Raw genomic sequence first — 18,351 nt, 5'->3', positions numbered from 1 at the left:
TCCTTCCTTATGATTTCCTTCATATGAAAGAGTTTCTGGAATGGGAGAAATCAAGAGAAAGACTGGATGTCACAGGACTGAATTTAGAAAAGGAATGTGTTTGGAAATGGCGGCTCCAAGTGAATTTCAGGAAAATGCCTGTTTTGCCCACTTGTGTCAGCTAAAAGTTATCCAAGTTACTACAGGAGTATAAAGATGAGACCTGAACATAGCAAGCAGTCAGTGCTGGAGAGTTTAGGAGTTGCTCTGGTTCAGGGGCGCTAAAGGATGTTTGCTTAAATGTTGGCGAGGCCTGGACTGGTAGCCAGGGCTTCAAGACAGGTCTTACCACGAGCTTGAGACAAGTGCCATTGAAGGAACCATTTGTGTCTGTGTTACTTTGGCTATTCAGACTTGCAGGTGATATATTTCCCTAAGGATGGTGTACCCATGTTGGGAGGGCCTCCTGAGTCCTCAGGGGTCTCCCCAGCCCCCTGTTCACTCCCACTCCACCTGCTATTCCAGGAGTCGGCTTTCTAGGCACAGTGCCTGGGCCACTCTCATGCAGAGCCTTTAATGACCCCACTACCTGCTGAATTGAATTTTAAAGTACAAGGAACTTCAAAGATTATTCCATCCAACCTCTTGGTTTTATAGGAGGAAGGAAACTGAGAAATAAATAAGGACAGGAGTCTTGGAAGTGAGGATAACCTGGTTCAGATCTGGACTTGGCCACCCTGACTGCATGACCTGAGGTTGGCACTTCATAGGCCTGAGCCTCTTCTGCACCCTGAACTGTGGGTAGCGGAGCCTGCCTTGCTCCATGACAAGCACGACACAGCAGGAGGAGCCGTCATTCTCATCATCTCCAGCATGGTCTGAGTCTTGTCCCTGGTGATCCTAACTGGAGCACAGACCCTTGTCTTGAGCCCCACTCAGCCCCTCCCATGCTTTGTGTGCTCAGCACCCCAGCAAAGCCTCATGAGTGGCTGCTCTTCCCACACCCTGCAGCGCATATGCTTGTTCTGTTCAGGTCTCGTCTTTATACTCCTGCGGTAACTTTCCACGTGTGGACCTCTGCACCTGCCTCCCTCCGTGCAGGGGGTGCCTTCTCAAAGCCACCTTAAAGATCCACCTCAAGGCTGTTTCTTCTGAGAAGCCTCTCTGGCCCTGCCACCACTGCCGGTAATGCCCTTGGCATTTTGTACCTTCCCTGAGAGGGCATGCAGTACTTTGCATTGTTGTTATTTGCCTTTTCATGCTTGGATTGCTAGCTTTTAAAGGCAGGAGCCACCTTTTAAGATTTCCAGAGTCTCAACAATGAATACATTAATCTGAAGGGTGTTTTTAAGAAGGGATATATAAGACAAGTGGGATTTATCCCAGACATACAAAGTTGGCTTAACATCCAAAAATCAGTCAATGTAATGTGTACAACATTAATAGAATGAAAAGCAAAACGACGTGACTATCTTAACAGACACAGAAAAAAAATTTTGACAAATTCAACACCCCTTTACGATAAAGAACATTCAACAAACTAAACGTAAAAGAGAATTTACTCCTAGCTAATAGCATACTTGATGGTGAAAACCAGAATGTTTTTTCTCTAATATCAGCAATGAGGCAAGGATATTCATCATTGATACATTTTTCAACATTGTAGTGGAGATTCTAAGAAGGAAGGGAGGGGAAAGAGAGGGAGACAGAAGGAAGGGAAGGGAGGAAGGAAGGAAGGGGTGAGAAGGAAGGAAGGGAAGGGAAGGGAGAAAAAGAAAGAAAAAAAAGAGGAAAGGAAGGAGAAGGAAAGAGAAAGAAAGAAAGGAAGGAAAGAAGGAAGGAAGGAAGGAAGGAAGGAAGGAAGGAAGGAAAGAAGGAAGGAAGGAAAGGGAGAGAAGAAAGAGAAGAAAGATCTGTTGTCACATTAGAAAGGAAGAAGTAGACCGGGTGCAGTGGCTCACGCCTGTAATCTATCTAGCACTTTGGGAGGCCAAGGCAGGCAGATCATGAGGTCAGGAGTTCAAGACCAGCCTGGCCAACATGGTGAAATCCCATCTCTACTAAAAATACAAAAAATTAGCCAGGCATGGTGGCAGGTGCCTGTAATCCCAGCTACTCAGGAAGCTGAAGCAGGAGAATCGCTTGAAACCAGAAGGCAGAGGTTGCAGAGCCAAGATAGTGCCACTGCATTCCAGGCTGGGCAACATGAGTGAAACTCCATCTCAAAAATAAATAAATAAATAAATAAATAAATAAATAAATAAATAAAACTATTTCTGTTTACAGATGACATGATTTTTATATATATTAGGCTGATGCAAAAGTAATTGCACCAACTTAATAGAAATCCTAAGAAGTCCACTAAAATACTATTTGAACTTATATCAAGTTTAGCAAAGTTGCAGGACACAAAAATCAATGTAAAAACTCAATTATACTTCTCTTTACTTGCAATGAACAACCTGAAAATGAAATTCAGAAAGCAATTATAACAGTATCAAAAAAATAAAATACCTAGGAATAAAGTTAACATAGGAGATGCAAGACTAGTACACTGAAAACAGTAAAACACGTTGAAAGAAATTGAGGACCTAAAAAAAAGATATTCCATGTTCATGGGTCAGAAATTTTAATATTGTTAAGATCTCAATACTGTATTAATTGATCTACAGATTTAACACAATTCTTACTAGAATCCAAGTTGATATCTTTTGTAGAAATTGAAAAGTTTATCCTAAAATTCATATGGAAATTCAAGAGACCCAAATAACAAAAACATCTTTTTAATGTTCTTGAAAAAGAACAAAGTTGCAGGGCTCACATGTCCCAATTTCAAAACATAACACAAAGCTGCTGTGATTGAGATACTGTCACTCTGGCATAAAGATAGGCATACAGAGAAATTAAATAGAATTTAGACTCCAGCAGATGTGCATGTTCTCACATTTTTGATCAATTCACTTTAGACAAGAGTGCCAAGATTATTTAATGGGGAATGAATCATCTCTGCAACAAATGGTATTGGGAAAGCTGGATATTCACATGGAAAAGAATAGATTTGGACCCTACCTCACACTATATACAAAAATTAAGTAACAGTAAACCGAATATGTAAATTGAAGTGCTAACACTATTAAACTCTTAGAGGAAAACAGAGGCATAAATTTTTGTGACTTTGGTTTAAGCAATGGTTTCTTAGTTATGACATCACTAACAACAAAAGAAGGAGAATAAAATACTTCAAAGAGAATAAAATACCTAGGAATCCAACTTACAAGGGATGTGAAAGACCTCTTCAAGGAGAACTACAAACCACTGCTCAATGAAATAAAAGAGGATACAAACAAATGGAAGAACATTCCATGCTCATGGATAGGAAGAATCAATAACGTGAAAATGGCCATACTGCCCAAGGTCATTTATAGATTCAATGACATCCCCATTAAGCTACCAATGACTTTCTTCACAGAATTGGAAAAAACTACTTTAAAGTTAATATGGAACCAAAAAGGAGCCCGCATTGCCAAGACAATCCTTAGCCAAAAGAACAAAGCTGGAGGCATCACACTACCTGACTTCAAACTATACTACAAGGCTACAGTAACCAAAACAGCATGGTACTGGTACCAAAACAGACATATAGACCAATGGAACAGAACAGCGCCCTCAGAAATAATACCACATATCTACAACCATCTGATCTTTGACAAACCTGACAAAAACAAGAAATGGGGAAAGGATTCCCTATTTAATAAATGGTGCTGGGAAAACTGGCTAGTCATATGTAGAAAGCTAAAACTGGATCCCTTCCTTACACCTTATACAAAAATTAATTCAAGATGGATTAAAGACTTAAATGTTGGACCTAAAGCCATAAAAACCCTAGAAGAAAACCTAGGCATTACCATTCAGGACATAGGCATGGGCAAGGACTTCATGTTTAAAACACCAAAAGCAATGGCAACAGAAGCCAAAATTGACAAATGGGATTTAATTAAACTAAAGAACTTCTGCACAGCAAAAGAAACTACCATCAGAGTGAGCAGGCAACCTACAGAATGGGAGAAAATTTTTGCAATCTATTCATCTGACAAAGGGCTAATATCCAGAATCTACAAAGAACTCAAACAAATTTACAAGAAAAAAATGACCCCATCAAAAAGTGAGTGAAGGATATGAACAGACCCTTCTCAAAAGAAGACATTTATGCAGGCAACAGACACATGAAAAAATGCTCGTTATCACTGGTCACCAGAGAAATGCAAATCAAAACCACAATGATATACCATCTCACACCAATTAGAATGGCAATCATTAAAAAGTTAGGAAACAACAGGTGCTGGAGAGGATGTGGAGAAATAGGAACACTTTTACACTGTTGGTGGGACTGTAAACTAGTTCAACTATTGTGGAAGACAGTGTGGCGATTCCTCAAGGATCTAGAACTAGAAATACCATTTGACCCAGCCATCCCATTACTGGGGATATACCCAAAGGATTATAAATCATGCTGCTATAAAGACACATGCACACGTATGTTTATTGTGGCACTATTCACAATAGCAAAGACTTGGAACCAACCCAAATGTCTATCAATGATAGACTGGATTAAGAAAATGTGGCACATATACACCATGGAATACTATGCAGCCATAAAAAAGATGAGTGCATGTCCTTTGTAAGGACATGGATGAAGCTGGAAACCATCATTCTCAGCAAACTATCACAAGAACAGAAAACCAAACACTGCATGTTCTCACTCATAGGTGGGAATTAAACAGTGAGAACACTTGGACACAGGAAGGGGAACATCACACACCAGGGCCTGTCGTGGGGTAGGGGGAGGGGGGAGGGATAGCATTAGGAGATATACCTAATGTAAATGATGAGTTAATGGGTGAAGCACACCAACATGGCACATGTATACATATGTAACAAACTTGCATGCTGTGCACATGTACCCTAGAACTTAAAGTATAATAATAAAAAAAAAAAAGAAAAGTAAGTTGCCCTTCAGCAAATTAAAACTTTTGTCCTTCCAGCAAAATAATCTATCAACTGAATAAACAGACAACCTTTAGAATGGGAGAAAATTTTTGCAAATTATGCATCTAACAAAGGTCTAATATCCAGCATCTGTAAGGAACTTAAACAAATTTACCAAAAAAAATCCCATTAATAAGACAAAGGGCATGAACAGACGTTTCTCAAAAGAAGATATTCATGTGGCCATCAAGCGTATGAAAAAAAGCTCAGCATCACTGATCATTAGAGAAATGCACATCAAAACCACAATGGGATGCCATCTCACACCAGTCAGAATGGCTGTTATTAAAAAGTCAAAAAATAACAGATGCTAGCAAGGTTGTAGAGAAAAAGGAATGCTTTTACACTGTTGGTGGAAGTGTAAATTAGTTCAACCATTGTGGAAGACGTGGCAATTCCTCAGAGACCTAAAGACAGAAATACTATTCGACCAGCAATCCCCTTACTGGGAATATTCCTAACAAATTATATTTGTTATAAGTAAAATTTAATATTCAAAAAACAAAGGAATGTAAACTGTTATATCATAAAGACACATGAACACGTATGTTCATTACAAAACTATCCACAATAGCAAAGACATGGAGTCAACCCAAATGCCCACTGAAGATAGACTGGATAAAGAAAATGTGATACATGTACGTCATGAAATAATATGCAACCATAAAAAAGAATGAGATAATGTTCTTTGCAGGGACATGTATGGAGCTGGAGGCCATTATCTTTAACAAACTAATGCAGGAACAGAAAATCAAGTGTCACATGATCCCACTGATAAGTAGGAGCTAAATGATGAAAACACACTATCACATGGAGCGGAACAACACACAACAGAGGGGCCTATCAGAGGCTGGAAGGTGGGAGGAGGGAGAGAATCAGGAAAAATAACTAATGGATACTAGGCTTAATACCTGGATGATGAAATAATCTGTACAACAAACCCCCATGATGCATGTTTACCTATGAACAAACCTGCACATCCTGCACATGTACCCCTGAACTTAAAGGTTAAAAAAAAAACACTTTTGTGCTTCAAAGGACACCTTCTAGAAAGTGAAAGATAAACCACAGAATGGGAGAAAATATTTGCAAATAAGGGACCTGAATCTAGAATACATAAAGAACTCTTACAGCTCAATAATAAAAAGACAAGCCAATTTAAAAATGGACAAAGATCTGAATAGATGTTACTTCAAAGAAGATATACAAATGATCAATAAGCACACGAAAAGAAACTCAACATCATTCGTTTTCAGAAAAACACAAATCAAAACCATAATGAGATACCCCCTAACACTTACTAGGTTGGCTATGATTTTTAAAAAGACATAATATGAAGTGCTGGTGAGAATATGGAGAAATTAGAACCCTCATGCACTAGTGGAGGAAATGTAAAATGGTACAGCTGCTTTGGGAAACATTCTGGCAGTTCCTCAAAAAGTTAAACATACAGTGACCCTATGACCCAACAATTACACTTGTTTGTATATACCCAAGAGAATGAAAACATAGGTCCACACAGAAACTTGTGCACACATAACATCATTTATAATAGCCAAAAAATGGAATCAACCCAAATGTCTGATTAATGGCTAAGAAATGTATATATAAAATATGGTATAGCCATACAATGGAATATATTGAAATACATAAAGAAATAAAGTTCTGATACATGCTACAATATGGATGAACCTTGAAAACAGGCTAAGTGAAACAAACAAATACACACAAAAGGTCACATATTGTGTGATTCCATTTATATGAAATTTCCAGAATGAGAGGATCCACAGAGTCAGAAAGGAGATTCGTGGCTGCCTAGGGTGGGGGGAAAGGAGATTCGTGGCTGCTAATGGGTACATGGCTTCTTGTTTGGGTGATGAAAATGTTTTAAAATTGACCATGGTGATGGTTGCACAGCTCTGTGACCATACTAAAACCATTGAATTACAGACTTTACATTGGTGGATTTTATACTATGTGAATTATATCCCAGTAAAGCTGTTATATAAAAAGGGATAATATTACTAGAATTCCAAGGTTATTAATAAAATGCACCTTACTTTATTTAAGCATCAAGTTAAGGTGCTCTATTATCTGTGAAAGAGTTGAAGATATAGAGGACTAAACCCACTTCAGGATGAATACACATTTGCTGAGCAAGGAACTCTGCAAGAACTCTGGGAAAAAAAATACATACGCACACACACACACACACAGACACACACACACACACACACACACACACACACACATATATAAACATGTAGTTTTACCCCCAGAGTTGAAAACTAAACATTAGAGCTACACTGTCCGATATGATACCTACTAGCTAAATTTACATTTTATACTTAAATTCATTAAAATTAAATAGAATTCAAATTTTGGTTTATCAGTTGCACTATTCACGTTTAAAGTACAGATGCTCTTCAGCTTACATCCCAATAAAAGCATCGTATTTGAAAATATTGTAAATTGAAAATGCATTTAGCATACCTAACCTATCAAAGATAATAGCTTAGCTTAGCTTACCTTAAACATGCTCAAAACACTTAACAGTAGACTGCAGTTGGCAAAATCACCTAACACAAAGCCTATTTTACAATAAAGTGTTGAGAGTCTCATGGAATTATTGAACACTGTACTGGAAGTGAAACACAGAATGGTTATGTGGGTCCTCGGAGTATAGTTTCTACTGAATGCATTACCTCCTTTGCACCATTGTAAAGTCAAACCACCATGAGTTGGGGACCATCTGTACTCCATAACCTACTGTGGCTATGGGCTACTCCACCAAATAGGTAGATTATAGAACATTTTCATCATTGCAGAAAGTTCTACAGCCGTATTAACAACTGCTTCAAATATTGTTAAAAAACAGGATATAAATATACAGTTAGAAGAAATAAGACATAGTGTTCAATAGATCGTTAGAGCACCTGTAGTTTAAAATCATCTATCATACATTTCAAAATAGAGGAGAATAATTTGAATGTACCTCTCATAAAGAAAAAGTAATTTAAGGTGATGGATATCCCAGTTACCCTGATACACATGATATGGATATATCACATTATCACATATACCCCAAAAATATGTACATCTATTATATATTAATTTAAATTTAAAAATATATTATTAAGAAATGTATTGGAAATCAAACACCCAGCTTTGGTTGGAGCAAATTCACATCTAGGAAGTGGCTGTGTCTGCTCACAGCTGACACTGATTAAATACTTGTTTATTAGATTAATGAATAAATAAAACTCTTCTTTTCTCTACACAGATCAACCACTCTGATACTAAGAACAACAGATATTCTGGCTGGCCTGCAGAGATCCAGATAGAAGGCTGCATACCCAAAGAACCAAGCTGACACTGCAGGGTCCTTAATAAATGTGTTCTGTATAAACAAATGCAGCTGGAATCGCTCAACAATCTTATTTTTCTAAATCCAACAGTCCATAGTTGATGAGTATTTTGGGTTTGTTGTAAACCAATGAACATTTGCTAGTTGTATCAAATCTTGGTACACAGTATTTTTATACCAGTATTTTATATAGTGAAGATGTCAGTTAGCAGGAAACTAAAACGAATGGAAATTCTTAAAGGTAATGATGTGATTCAAGCTGGAAAGAGGGTTGGGTGAAACAACTTGTCCAGGTGGAGCTATGTTATGATCAGATCTAAGTGTGACCCCTGTGTGGTCCAGACAGCTCTGCAGAGAGAAAACCTTTATTCCATTATCACCGAGCACCTCCTAGTTTCCGACAGTCGTCTCCTTCTGCCGGGAGAATTAGCAGCAGTTCTGAGGGCTTAGGTAACCTCCTTGTTCAACTCAAGTTGAGCTCTTACAGTCTTCCTGTGGGCCTGTGAATGTATTCATTCATTCCACAACTCTGGGTACCTCCCAGCTCTGGTACAGCGGCACAGTACACAGTCCCTGCCTTCATGCCAGGCTGTTCAGCTCTCAGGAGGGCAACCGAACACCTCACTCTCTGGAAGATGCAGCAGTACATCCAAGAGTCCAGGATGTTCCACACTTGCTGAAACGGTGGGTCAGATGATGTGTGTGATTCGGGGCTAAGAAAATAAGAGTCACTGGGGCTAGCAGTCGGTGCCAGGTGTCCATTCTCACCTCTTTCCCGGGCCTGGCCCCAGAAGAGCTAGGAGACTTTGGTGCCAGGTTAATACTGCTTCTCTGAGCCTCTATATCTCATCTGTAAAATAAAAGAGTTGGGATAGATGAATGGTTTCCAAGCATTTTTGTTGGCAGGACTCCTTTTTAAAACATGGTGCTACACGGCACCCTGAATTCCAGCATTCTCACAGTAACAAACTGCCCCAAGTCTCAGTGGCTTATAAGAGCATTGATTTCTTGTTTGTGTTAGTGTGGCCACAGGCCAGCCACGGCTGAGCCCTAGGTGTGAAAAGCCAGGCTGAAGGGGTGTCCCCTGTCAGGTATGAAAGCCAGGGAGGGAACAGAAATCCAGCCTCCAAGCCTCACTAAGCTCGTGGCCTGATGTGTCAGCCCCACCTGCTCACATACCAAGGCCCCAAACATGGGAGGCGCCAGGTCAGTGAGGCCAGAGGATGTCAACCCCTCCCTCAGGGGCCCCAGCAAACCATGGGCAGTGTGGCTGTGGGCTGCATGACGGCCCTCTTCCAGGGAAGGGGGTGGCCACTGTGAGTGGAGATGCAATGACCTGATGACTGCTGAGAGCCAAGCAGTGCTCTAGCTCAGGGAGGAGCATCACCCAGCCTGTGAGCCCTGCCCTGGGCAGAGGCCCCTCAGGGAGCCTGGTGTCTGCAAGGGAGGCTGCAAACCATTGGATGGGGTCATGGCTCAGATCCCAGTAGGGGCTGAACTGTATCCCCCAAAATTTCATCCGCTGAAGTTCTAACCCCCAGGATCTCGGAATGCAACCTTATTTGAAAACAGGTTAACTGCAGATGCCGTCAGTAAGGATCAAGTGGTCCTAGAGTAGGGTGCGCGGGCCCCCACCTATCAGGACTGGTGTTCTTATAAAAAGGAGAAATTTGGACACACCCACCCAGAGACTGGGATGATGCACCTGTATGCCAAGCAACACCCCAAATCACCAGCAAACCATGGGAAGCTGGAGAGAGGCCTGGAACAGGGTCTCCCCTAGAGACTTCCGAGGGAGCACAGTCCTGACACCTCAATTTGGAACTTCTGGCCTCCAGAGTTGTGAGACCAGAGACCTCTGCTGTTTAGGCTACTCAGGTGTGGTTCTTCATGATGGAAGCCCCACAAAACTAATATAGGCCCTGGTAAGTGCTAAGCTCTTGGTATGCATAGACATTTTTGTGAATGAAAAAAGGAGGGCAGTACATTTTTATTCTGGCCGAAATTGCTATATTTTTGTAGCATCGTTGATCTTAGTTCACTGTCATGGAATAGGCCTCAGGGGCACTCCTGGCCAGGCATTGCCCAGGGATCCAGCTTTGGGCTGTGAAGTTCTTGTGACCACGGCCCCTCCTACCCAGTGATGGCCCCTTGGACTTCTGCTATCCCTGCAGATCACTGCTGTGTCTGCGCCCGGGGCACAGGACTGTGAATTGCCATTCATTTCCACATCCTGTTGATGTGTCCCTACAATGTGGTCTTCAGTGTGGAGACTGTCATTCCATCTCTAAAGGTGCTAGGCACTGCCAGCCCCCAGCCCAGTCCCCCACCAGCGGACACCATGCAAGGGGGCTGGCCACGTCACAGTCACATTCCCTGCCCGATATGGACCCTGCTGGTCACTGCTCACACCCGCCCTGTGACAGGATCATGATGATTTAAACCAGTGGAACTGGTGAGGCACAGAGAGGCTAAGGACCAAAGAGCCAGGCTGGGTGCAGTGGCTCACAACCAAATTCCCAGCACTTTGGGGGGCCAAGATGGGCAGATCGCTTGAGGTCAGGAGTTCATGACCAACCTGGCCAACATGGTAAAACTCCATCTCTACTAAAAATACAAAACAAATTAGCTGGGCATGGTGGGACTTGCTGTAATCCCAGCTATTTGGGAGGCTGAGGTGGGAGGATCGCTTGAACCTGGGAGGCCGAGGTTGCAGTGAGCAGATATCTCACCACAGCACTCCAGCCTGGGCAACAGAGTGAGACTCCATCTCAAACAAACAAAAAAGAAACAAAGAGCCAGATCACACGGACAATGAGAGGGTGGAGTTCCACTCCAAGGTGCATCTGCTGCTCCTGTGCTCTGCTGGGAGGGACACACCCCAGGTAAGAACCCTGCTTGTCTACAGCACTTCACCATTGCCTTTGTCCTGTTAATCCAGGGAAGCATTTAAATGCTTGATCTCTCCTACTGTGACTGGAGAGGCCATGGGAGAGTGGATGCATGCTGGCTCTAGATGGCTCCAGGTGCTTCCAGGTGGCCAGAAACTTCATCAGCACACAGAGGCGCTGGTGCTTTCCATAGAGTCAGTGTGCCAGAGCAGGAGGCGGGCACTGGGGCTTCTGGACTTCACCTCTTTACCAAGCTGCACACTGTAACGCTCCCTGATGTGCAGCTGAGGAAAGAGCTCCACCCAGCGGCTGTGACCGAGGCCCGAGCAGCAGCATCTTTTCCAGCCCTGGCCCTGGCCCCAGCCCCTGTGCTTGGATGCTGCGTGGGACATTCATTCACCCTCAGGGCTTAGCGCTCAGAACGCAAGAACCCTGTCCTTGAAGTTTGCATGCGCAGGCACCTCTGGTCCTTCCCAGGGTGGCTGGTGAGGGGCGTGCAGGAGGGAGATAGTGCTTTGATGGAGGGTGGAGGGTCCCCTGAGTTGGCCCAAACTGCTCATGTCCCTCTGTCTGGCTTCTCTGAGGCCTTTCTTTGTGCCTTCCTTGAAGCAGTAGGCCGGTCCAGGCCCTGTTGTGAAAGACATTCCTAGTGAAACCAAATGTCATATCATGCTGCCAAGTCTGAGATTCAAATTCCTCCCCTCACTCCTCAGCATCTGTCCCCGGGCTCTCGGGAAGAAAAGTGGTTCAGGGATAGGTGATCCTGACGATGATCTCCTGGCATTAATATTTCTAATGCCAAGGTTTTGAAAAACATTTTTAAGTTTCTAAATATCTTCTGTAAAGCTAAGCCTGCGCTCAAGGGAAGTCATTACAATGACTTAGCAAAGAGGTGCTCAGGATTTTTTTTTTTTAAATGTGTAAAGTCGATTTTTGTTTGGGAGAGGATCACGGGTGGAAAGGAGAGCTGAGAGCCTACTTCCTCCCTCCCAGCCATCACTGCCAGTCCTCAAGAGGCTTGGTCCCCTCCCCGGTGTCTGGAAGGCTCTTCCTGGAGGTTCCCAGACCTCTTGGCTCCGGTGATGGGAATGCCTGGCCTTCCTTGACTTTGGTCACAGAGCAGGAAGCCTTAGGGAGCACGTGGTTGTGCACCTTCACTTTTGCAGTGAAAAGTAACTGAGGACCAGAAAGATGACATGCAGCCAGTGTGGGGCTGAGTTCCGGAGCCTGGGGTTTGTCCTGGGGCCTCCTTATCTCCAATGGGAAGAAAACCATCTTGGCTATGAGTCGGGGATCTGAGGCACAGGTGCTTGCAGAAAGCTGTTGACCTTCCTTCTTTGGGTTTTCCACACCTAACGAGGGGAGACGTGACATTTGTCAGGTGCGGCTCAGGCATGAAGCTAAGCAGGACAGCTCAGAGTGTTCAGATCATGTACCTGAGAGCATGTCCCCGGGCTGTACCAGCAGTGCATCTGTGAGGTCCAATACCCGAACCACACATGGCTATTAATTCAAATTACATGGAGTTCAAAGTCCGGTCCCTTGGTCACGGTAATCACATTTCAGAGCCACACAGGTGGTACTGGATGGCACTGTCATGGCAGAGCCTTCCAGTGACCGAGCCACTCTGGAGCTGCCCCTATGCCAGCCTCCCCTGGAATCTGTTAGCAATGCTGATTCTCAGGCCCAGCCCAGACCTGATAGATCAGACTCTCCGGCAAGGGGTGGGGGAACTGCCACCCCGTCTCCACAGCTCTCCCAGGATTTGGATGCAGCTCGAGTTTGAGGACCACTCTCTGAGTCATCTGGAGAGCATGCTGATAACTCAGTTTCATTTCTGTGGCCAGATCAAGTAGTTTCATTTCTCTCCCTGTTTGTTGGTGACGGAGCAGGGGAGGGAGTGGTTCACACACCACATAAAAGTGAAGTGGAGGAAAGGGAAGAGACGATTTCTCCATCCTGGACGTGCAGCGGTAAGAACGGGGCCAGTGCAGGGAGGGCTGCTTTGTGTCTGATGCACAGCAGATGCGCGTTTAAAAAATATTTCCCTAGTGACATGACATCTGCTTGGTGAACGTGGCATGTGCTGGGAGCAGGAGCTGTAAAGATAAGATTCTGATGCTGCCTCTGGTGTGAGGCTCAGAAAGAGCCCATGTTGCCTCCAGCCCCCAGTAGCCCTGTGCACAGAGAGACTCTGGAGGGGAAGTGGCTGGCCCTGGGGACAGGGTGGCCTCCATCCTGATCTGGCTAAAAGTTGGGTGAACACAAAAGGGTGGTTTTTAGGACAGCTTTGCTCAGCGTTCTACAAAGTCTGGGGGTTAAATAAGGAGCATTGTGCCCCAAAAGCTGTCTCGGAGGGCTTCAAGTGTTCCTCCTTTTGTGGTATTTGTGATGCTCTGACGTGACCTTGGTGACGGTCATATGCTGGGAAATTGGCTGTCATGGGGCAGGGCGGGGTGGGGCGGGGGGTGGTGCCTGATTTCTAGCCTTTGCAGATTCTCTTCTGTTCTCATGGTGTGAATGTTCCCACCGTGGCCAGTTCCCAGCCAGTGGGGGCCAACTCCAGCACTCTGGACCACTGCACCCTGGATCGCCTGCACTCTGGGGGCTGAAGTCCATTTTATAATTGATACAGAGTGGAAAGGAGACATGGTGGTATCAATGATGCCTTTTTTTTTTTTTTTTTTTTGAGACAAGGTCTTGCTCTGTTCCCCAGGCTGGAGTGCAGTGGTGCGATCATGGCTCACTGCAGTCTCAAGCTCCCGGACTCAAAGGATCCTCCCACCTCAGCCTCCCAAATAGCTGGGACTACAGGTGTGCACCACCACACCTGGTTCATTTTATTTTATTTTTTATTTTTGTAGAGACAAGGGCTCTCTATGTTGCCCAGGCTGGTCTCAAACTCGCTTGCTCAAGAAGTCCTTACGCCTCAACCTCCCAAAGCACTAGGATTATAGGCGTGAGCCACCCCATTCAGCTTTGATGACACCTTTTGAACACTGTTCTTTCTTATTTTGTGTTTAGAATGTTGTCTGCAGCAGTTTAAAAAGATCAGCGTTCCAAGCTATCTTTCCTCGCACCCTCTCCTCCTTTTACTCTGCTCTACTTCCCACCCCCATCCTACCCTCTGAAGCACTTTTGACTCCCTTTGGATGTGCAATTTTTTTTCTTTCTTTTTTTCTTTTTCTTTTTCTTTTTCTTTTTTGAGACAGGGTCTTCCTGCTCTGTTTCCCAGGCTGGAGTGCAATGGTACTGTAGCAGGACGAGCCGCAGACAAAACTCCTCAGACAGGATTAAAGAAGGAAGAGGTTTTTTATTCGGCCGTGAGCGTCGGCAGACTCGCATATTAAGAGCCGAACTCCCTGAAAAAGAAATACCTGGCCTTTTTAAAGGCTTACAACTTTAAGGGGTCCACATGAAAGGGTCGTGATAAATCGAGCAAGCATGGGAAACGTGACTGGGGGCTACATGCATCAGCTACAGAACAAAAAGTTTTACAATGCTTTTTTAATATAGTGTCTGGAATCTACAGATAACACAAGTAGTTTAGGTAAGGGGTTCATGTTATTATTACTACTTTTTTTTAACTCCTAGGGCCAGGTGGTGGTGTCAAGGTTGTCGGCTATTTATCTTACTTTTGTTTCTTTCTCTCTTTCCTCCTGTCTTGTGAACTAGGCAAGGTGGGGGGAGGAGGGCAGCAGGAGTACTAGTGGTCTCCTTCCTTATCCCCCGCTTTGAGAATTTTCACTGATTAGTGGGAGTTCTACTTTTGTTTTTACTTTTTGAGTCTCTTTGCAAGACAGAGTGATAGTGTTTTATGTAATACACTCATGCTGAAGTTTTCTGATGAACCATGATAGCTACAAAACCTTTTATCATTTGAAGGAGCAAGTGTAATACACAGGGGAACAGCAAGCAAGTTTCTATTACTAGTAATATATTTATAATGAGGGTTTTAAATTTTTTTAGCTGGAAACTATTTTCTAAATGAAGACCTAGGATCAAACCTGTGTTAAACCCGTGCAGTGCTATTTTTTTTTTTTTTTTTACACTTAGTCTTTCTTTCTCTTTTGCTCTTTCCCAGTTTTGTTCCTTGGTTACAGTTAACATACACCTTGGTGGCCACTTTTATAGACTAGGTGGCATTCATACCTGCAGCTTCTGCTTGATGTTACCTTGGGCTTGCTTTACAAATGAAGTATTCACTATATACTGATTTTCAGCAGCCTCAGGGTTAAATGGGGTGTAAAACCAGAATGCTTTATAGAAGCTCTTTTAAAACTGACTTAGGCTTTTGTCAGCTCCTTGAAGCATTCCCGAAATCTTTTCTTATATTACTTGCTTTTTTCTACCAACTCTTAGCTTCTGCAGAAGTGCTTCTCAGTACCTCTGCAAACACTGAAGCTGAGTTGCATTCTCTGGGTGTTTTTTTCCCTTTTTCCTAGAGTTTAACAGGCTCTTTTCTTTATATAATTCTCCATGCACTTGGAGGGTTAAACAGGCATTATACCGAGAGTCAGTGTAAATGTTGACAGTCCTACCTTCACTGAGTTCTAAGGCCTGAATTAAAGCAATGAGCTCAGCTTAACGACAGTGTCCAGGGTTACCCCCGCATGCTCTGCACATCTCTCTCCTTGTGGGTTGATGGAGCTGTTCCCGTCCACATATAGCTCCTAGTCTACCGATGCCCAAGGCTGGTCCCGGAGGCCAGGTCTGCTGGAGTAAACTGGAGTCCAACACCTCTACACAGTCATGTCCACAGGGCTCTAGCTGCCGGGAGCAAGGTGGCGGGTTCAGGGTGTTTCCAGTTTAGTAGATCAATGGTTGAAAAGGGCTGATAGATGAAAGTCTGTTGCCCCCATGGATGTAGGCCTGGTCGTTATAATAGACAGGTCCTTGTGTCTCCCTGAGAGGCATTTGCATAGCTGGAGCAAGACCAGATCTGAGACGGCCCACTTGACTATCTTGACTTCCTTCCTTGGCCTCTTGAGGCTCCGATCCTCCCCTTCGAGGGGAGACCTGGGGCGTGTTAGCTCCTGAATCTCATTTCTGAGGGGGTTGTTGGCCTCAGTAAAGCGGGGTAGGCTAGGACATATGGAGAAAGAATTTCTATTATCTCTGGCAGCTCCTGTGAAACTGGCTTCTCTTACTGTTTCTGGGACTCCCTTTTTTAACTCTGTGTCTGCTGGCGAAGCTGCTCTTACTTTTACTTTTGGCTTTTTTTGCAATAAGCTGTTAAACAGGGCTAAATTTATGCTGGTTTTGTCTATATTGTATTTAACCGTGAGTCAATATAAAGGAATTGATCTAGGTACACTGGCTGTCCTCCGACCCGTCACCACCTTAAATACATGGCCAATTGTTCTCTGTCTATAGTTCCTTTGGTGGGCCATCCAACACCAAAAGAGGGCAGTTCTAATTCACACAGAGATCTTAACCTCTAAGGGGTTAACTTAACTCTATAATCTCCTGCAAAACCTTTCTTAAGGTTCTGTAACATGCATTTTAATAGAGTAAGTTTTGATGATTTGATGACTTTCCTTTTTTCTTTTTGAAATGTTTTAACAGAGTTCCTAGCGGAGTGGGCTTACTTTGTGTCTGACCTATTTTTCTCTTGAGACAAAACAACATTCACACTACAAGAAGGAAAGGGTAAAAGATCACTCACTCATCTAATTTACACTAAATCAGAATCAAAACTAAAACCAAAGTGTTGTTAGAGGCACACCTATTTGTCAAGCAATTTAAGCCAAGTCAAAAGCAGAACCAAAACCAAAGTGCCAATAAAGGCATGCCTGTTTATCAAGCAATTCAAGTCAAAAACAAAACTAAACCAAAATATCAAGCAATTAATTCAAGTCAAGTCAAAAAAAAAAAAAAACCAAAATGCCGGTACAGGCACGCCGTGGGTGATCAGGCCACGCTTCCACTCAAATGGAGTGGGTGAGCAGTCTTACCAAGTTTCAGATGTCCGGACTTAAAGCGCCAGCTCCTTCCCGGTGTTCAGCCCCTGTGTGAATCCTTCGCGGGTGTCTGCTGTGCACTGCTCTGACGAGGCGTTCCACCGGGGCAAATGCCTACCCGGGAGTGCTCTCAGGATCCGCATCACTCAAGCTGGCCAGAGTCTCAGCCTCCCAAGGCCAAGGCCAAGGCTAAGGGAGGACAGGACAATTGTCTCTCTCATTCTTGAACAAGAGAGAGCTCCTGGATTCACCAGGAGAGCAAATTTGACTAGCTTGGACTTCTGCAAGGTAATTTGTTGTGATTGCATATTCACGAGACTAATACAATCTTAACATAATTTATTTATATTAAGGAGATTAAATAAATCCATGGGTATGTTCTTGAGTGAAATTTTATTTAAAAAAAAAAAACGGAGACCTTTTCCATGGGATCATATTTTCTTTTGACACTCCTGGGAGGCAGGCAGGACCATGTTAAGTGGCTGTTTTGCAGTGAATGATTCTATGGGGAAACCCGAATAAGATGGTAATGTTGTAGGAAGTGTCTGAGGCAGAACCTGTCAATGACTAAAACTGGAAGACGCAAAGCAGCCTGCTAGTGTGGGAGCTGCAATAAACCAAATCCCTTTTTTTATTCTCAATCAGAAGGAGGGACTTTCCAAGCTTGATCCTCTAAGAAAAACGGATCCCCTCCTATTTTCTTACCAATTTTCAATTTATCCAGAATGCATACTTCTCAGTCTTCAGACTCCTGGCCTGGTCATCCCTTGAAAATATTTGGCAGCTCCCTGGTTTAACAGTTGCCTCGAAGTTGACAGCAACTCCAAATCTTGCGGCTCAGCAGTACAGAGTCATTCGTTCCACAAAGAGCTGACCATTCCAGCTCACCTGACCTCGCCCCTCCTCTGGGCCCACCGCATCTTATCAAGGCCTTGCTCTCCTTCCTTGGATCCGTCAACCCCCACCTGGCCCTCGGTAGCTCCTTCCTGGATTCTGGCCTCACCTTGTTCCTCATCTTTGTCTTAACTCTTAACTTGGGTGTCCCCTGCACCCTGACAGCCACGTCGTCTTCTCCCTTCTCTTCTCTCACCAGCTGTCTTCTTGG

The 18,351-nt window shown here is 43.6% G+C and overlaps 2 protein-coding genes and 1 long non-coding RNA gene across 6 annotated transcripts in view; 2 read left to right on the top strand and 1 right to left on the bottom strand.

Annotated features, from left to right (window-relative positions):
* The window catches only part of FAM3B (FAM3 metabolism regulating signaling molecule B), a 57,778-nt gene extending 49,340 nt beyond the window's left edge, over window positions 1-8,438 (top strand). For 2 of the 3 annotated variants that reach the window (XM_077995735.1, XM_015132848.3), the window contains exon 8: window positions 8,309-8,438. In XM_077995735.1, the coding sequence (XP_077851861.1) occupies window positions 8,309-8,398 (90 nt within the window). In that variant the 3' untranslated portion in view covers window positions 8,399-8,438. Of the gene's footprint in view, window positions 1-636; window positions 1,708-8,308 lie in introns of those variants that run through there. The other variant, XM_077995736.1, reaches the window with a different exon arrangement.
* LOC114676800 (uncharacterized) lies at window positions 6,552-18,346 on the bottom strand. The gene is made up of 2 exons (XR_003727862.2): window positions 17,241-18,346; window positions 6,552-9,242 (listed from the first exon to the last, which is right to left on the bottom strand). It is a non-coding gene; the product is annotated as an uncharacterized LOC114676800 (long non-coding RNA).
* MX2 (MX dynamin like GTPase 2) overlaps window positions 13,228-18,351 on the top strand; it is a 43,793-nt gene continuing 38,669 nt past the window's right edge. For both annotated transcript variants that reach the window (XM_015132841.3, XM_077995258.1), the window contains exon 1: window positions 13,228-13,256. The gene's annotated coding sequence lies outside the window, so the exon portion shown is untranslated. The remainder of the gene's footprint in view (window positions 13,257-18,351) is intronic.

Source organism: Macaca mulatta, chromosome 3, assembly GCF_049350105.2.
Source record: "Macaca mulatta isolate MMU2019108-1 chromosome 3, T2T-MMU8v2.0, whole genome shotgun sequence".
Classification (NCBI taxonomy): domain Eukaryota; kingdom Metazoa; phylum Chordata; class Mammalia; order Primates; family Cercopithecidae; genus Macaca; species Macaca mulatta.
Note: the sequence above shows the minus strand (reverse complement) of the source record. Positions and strands in the feature narration are given on the sequence as shown.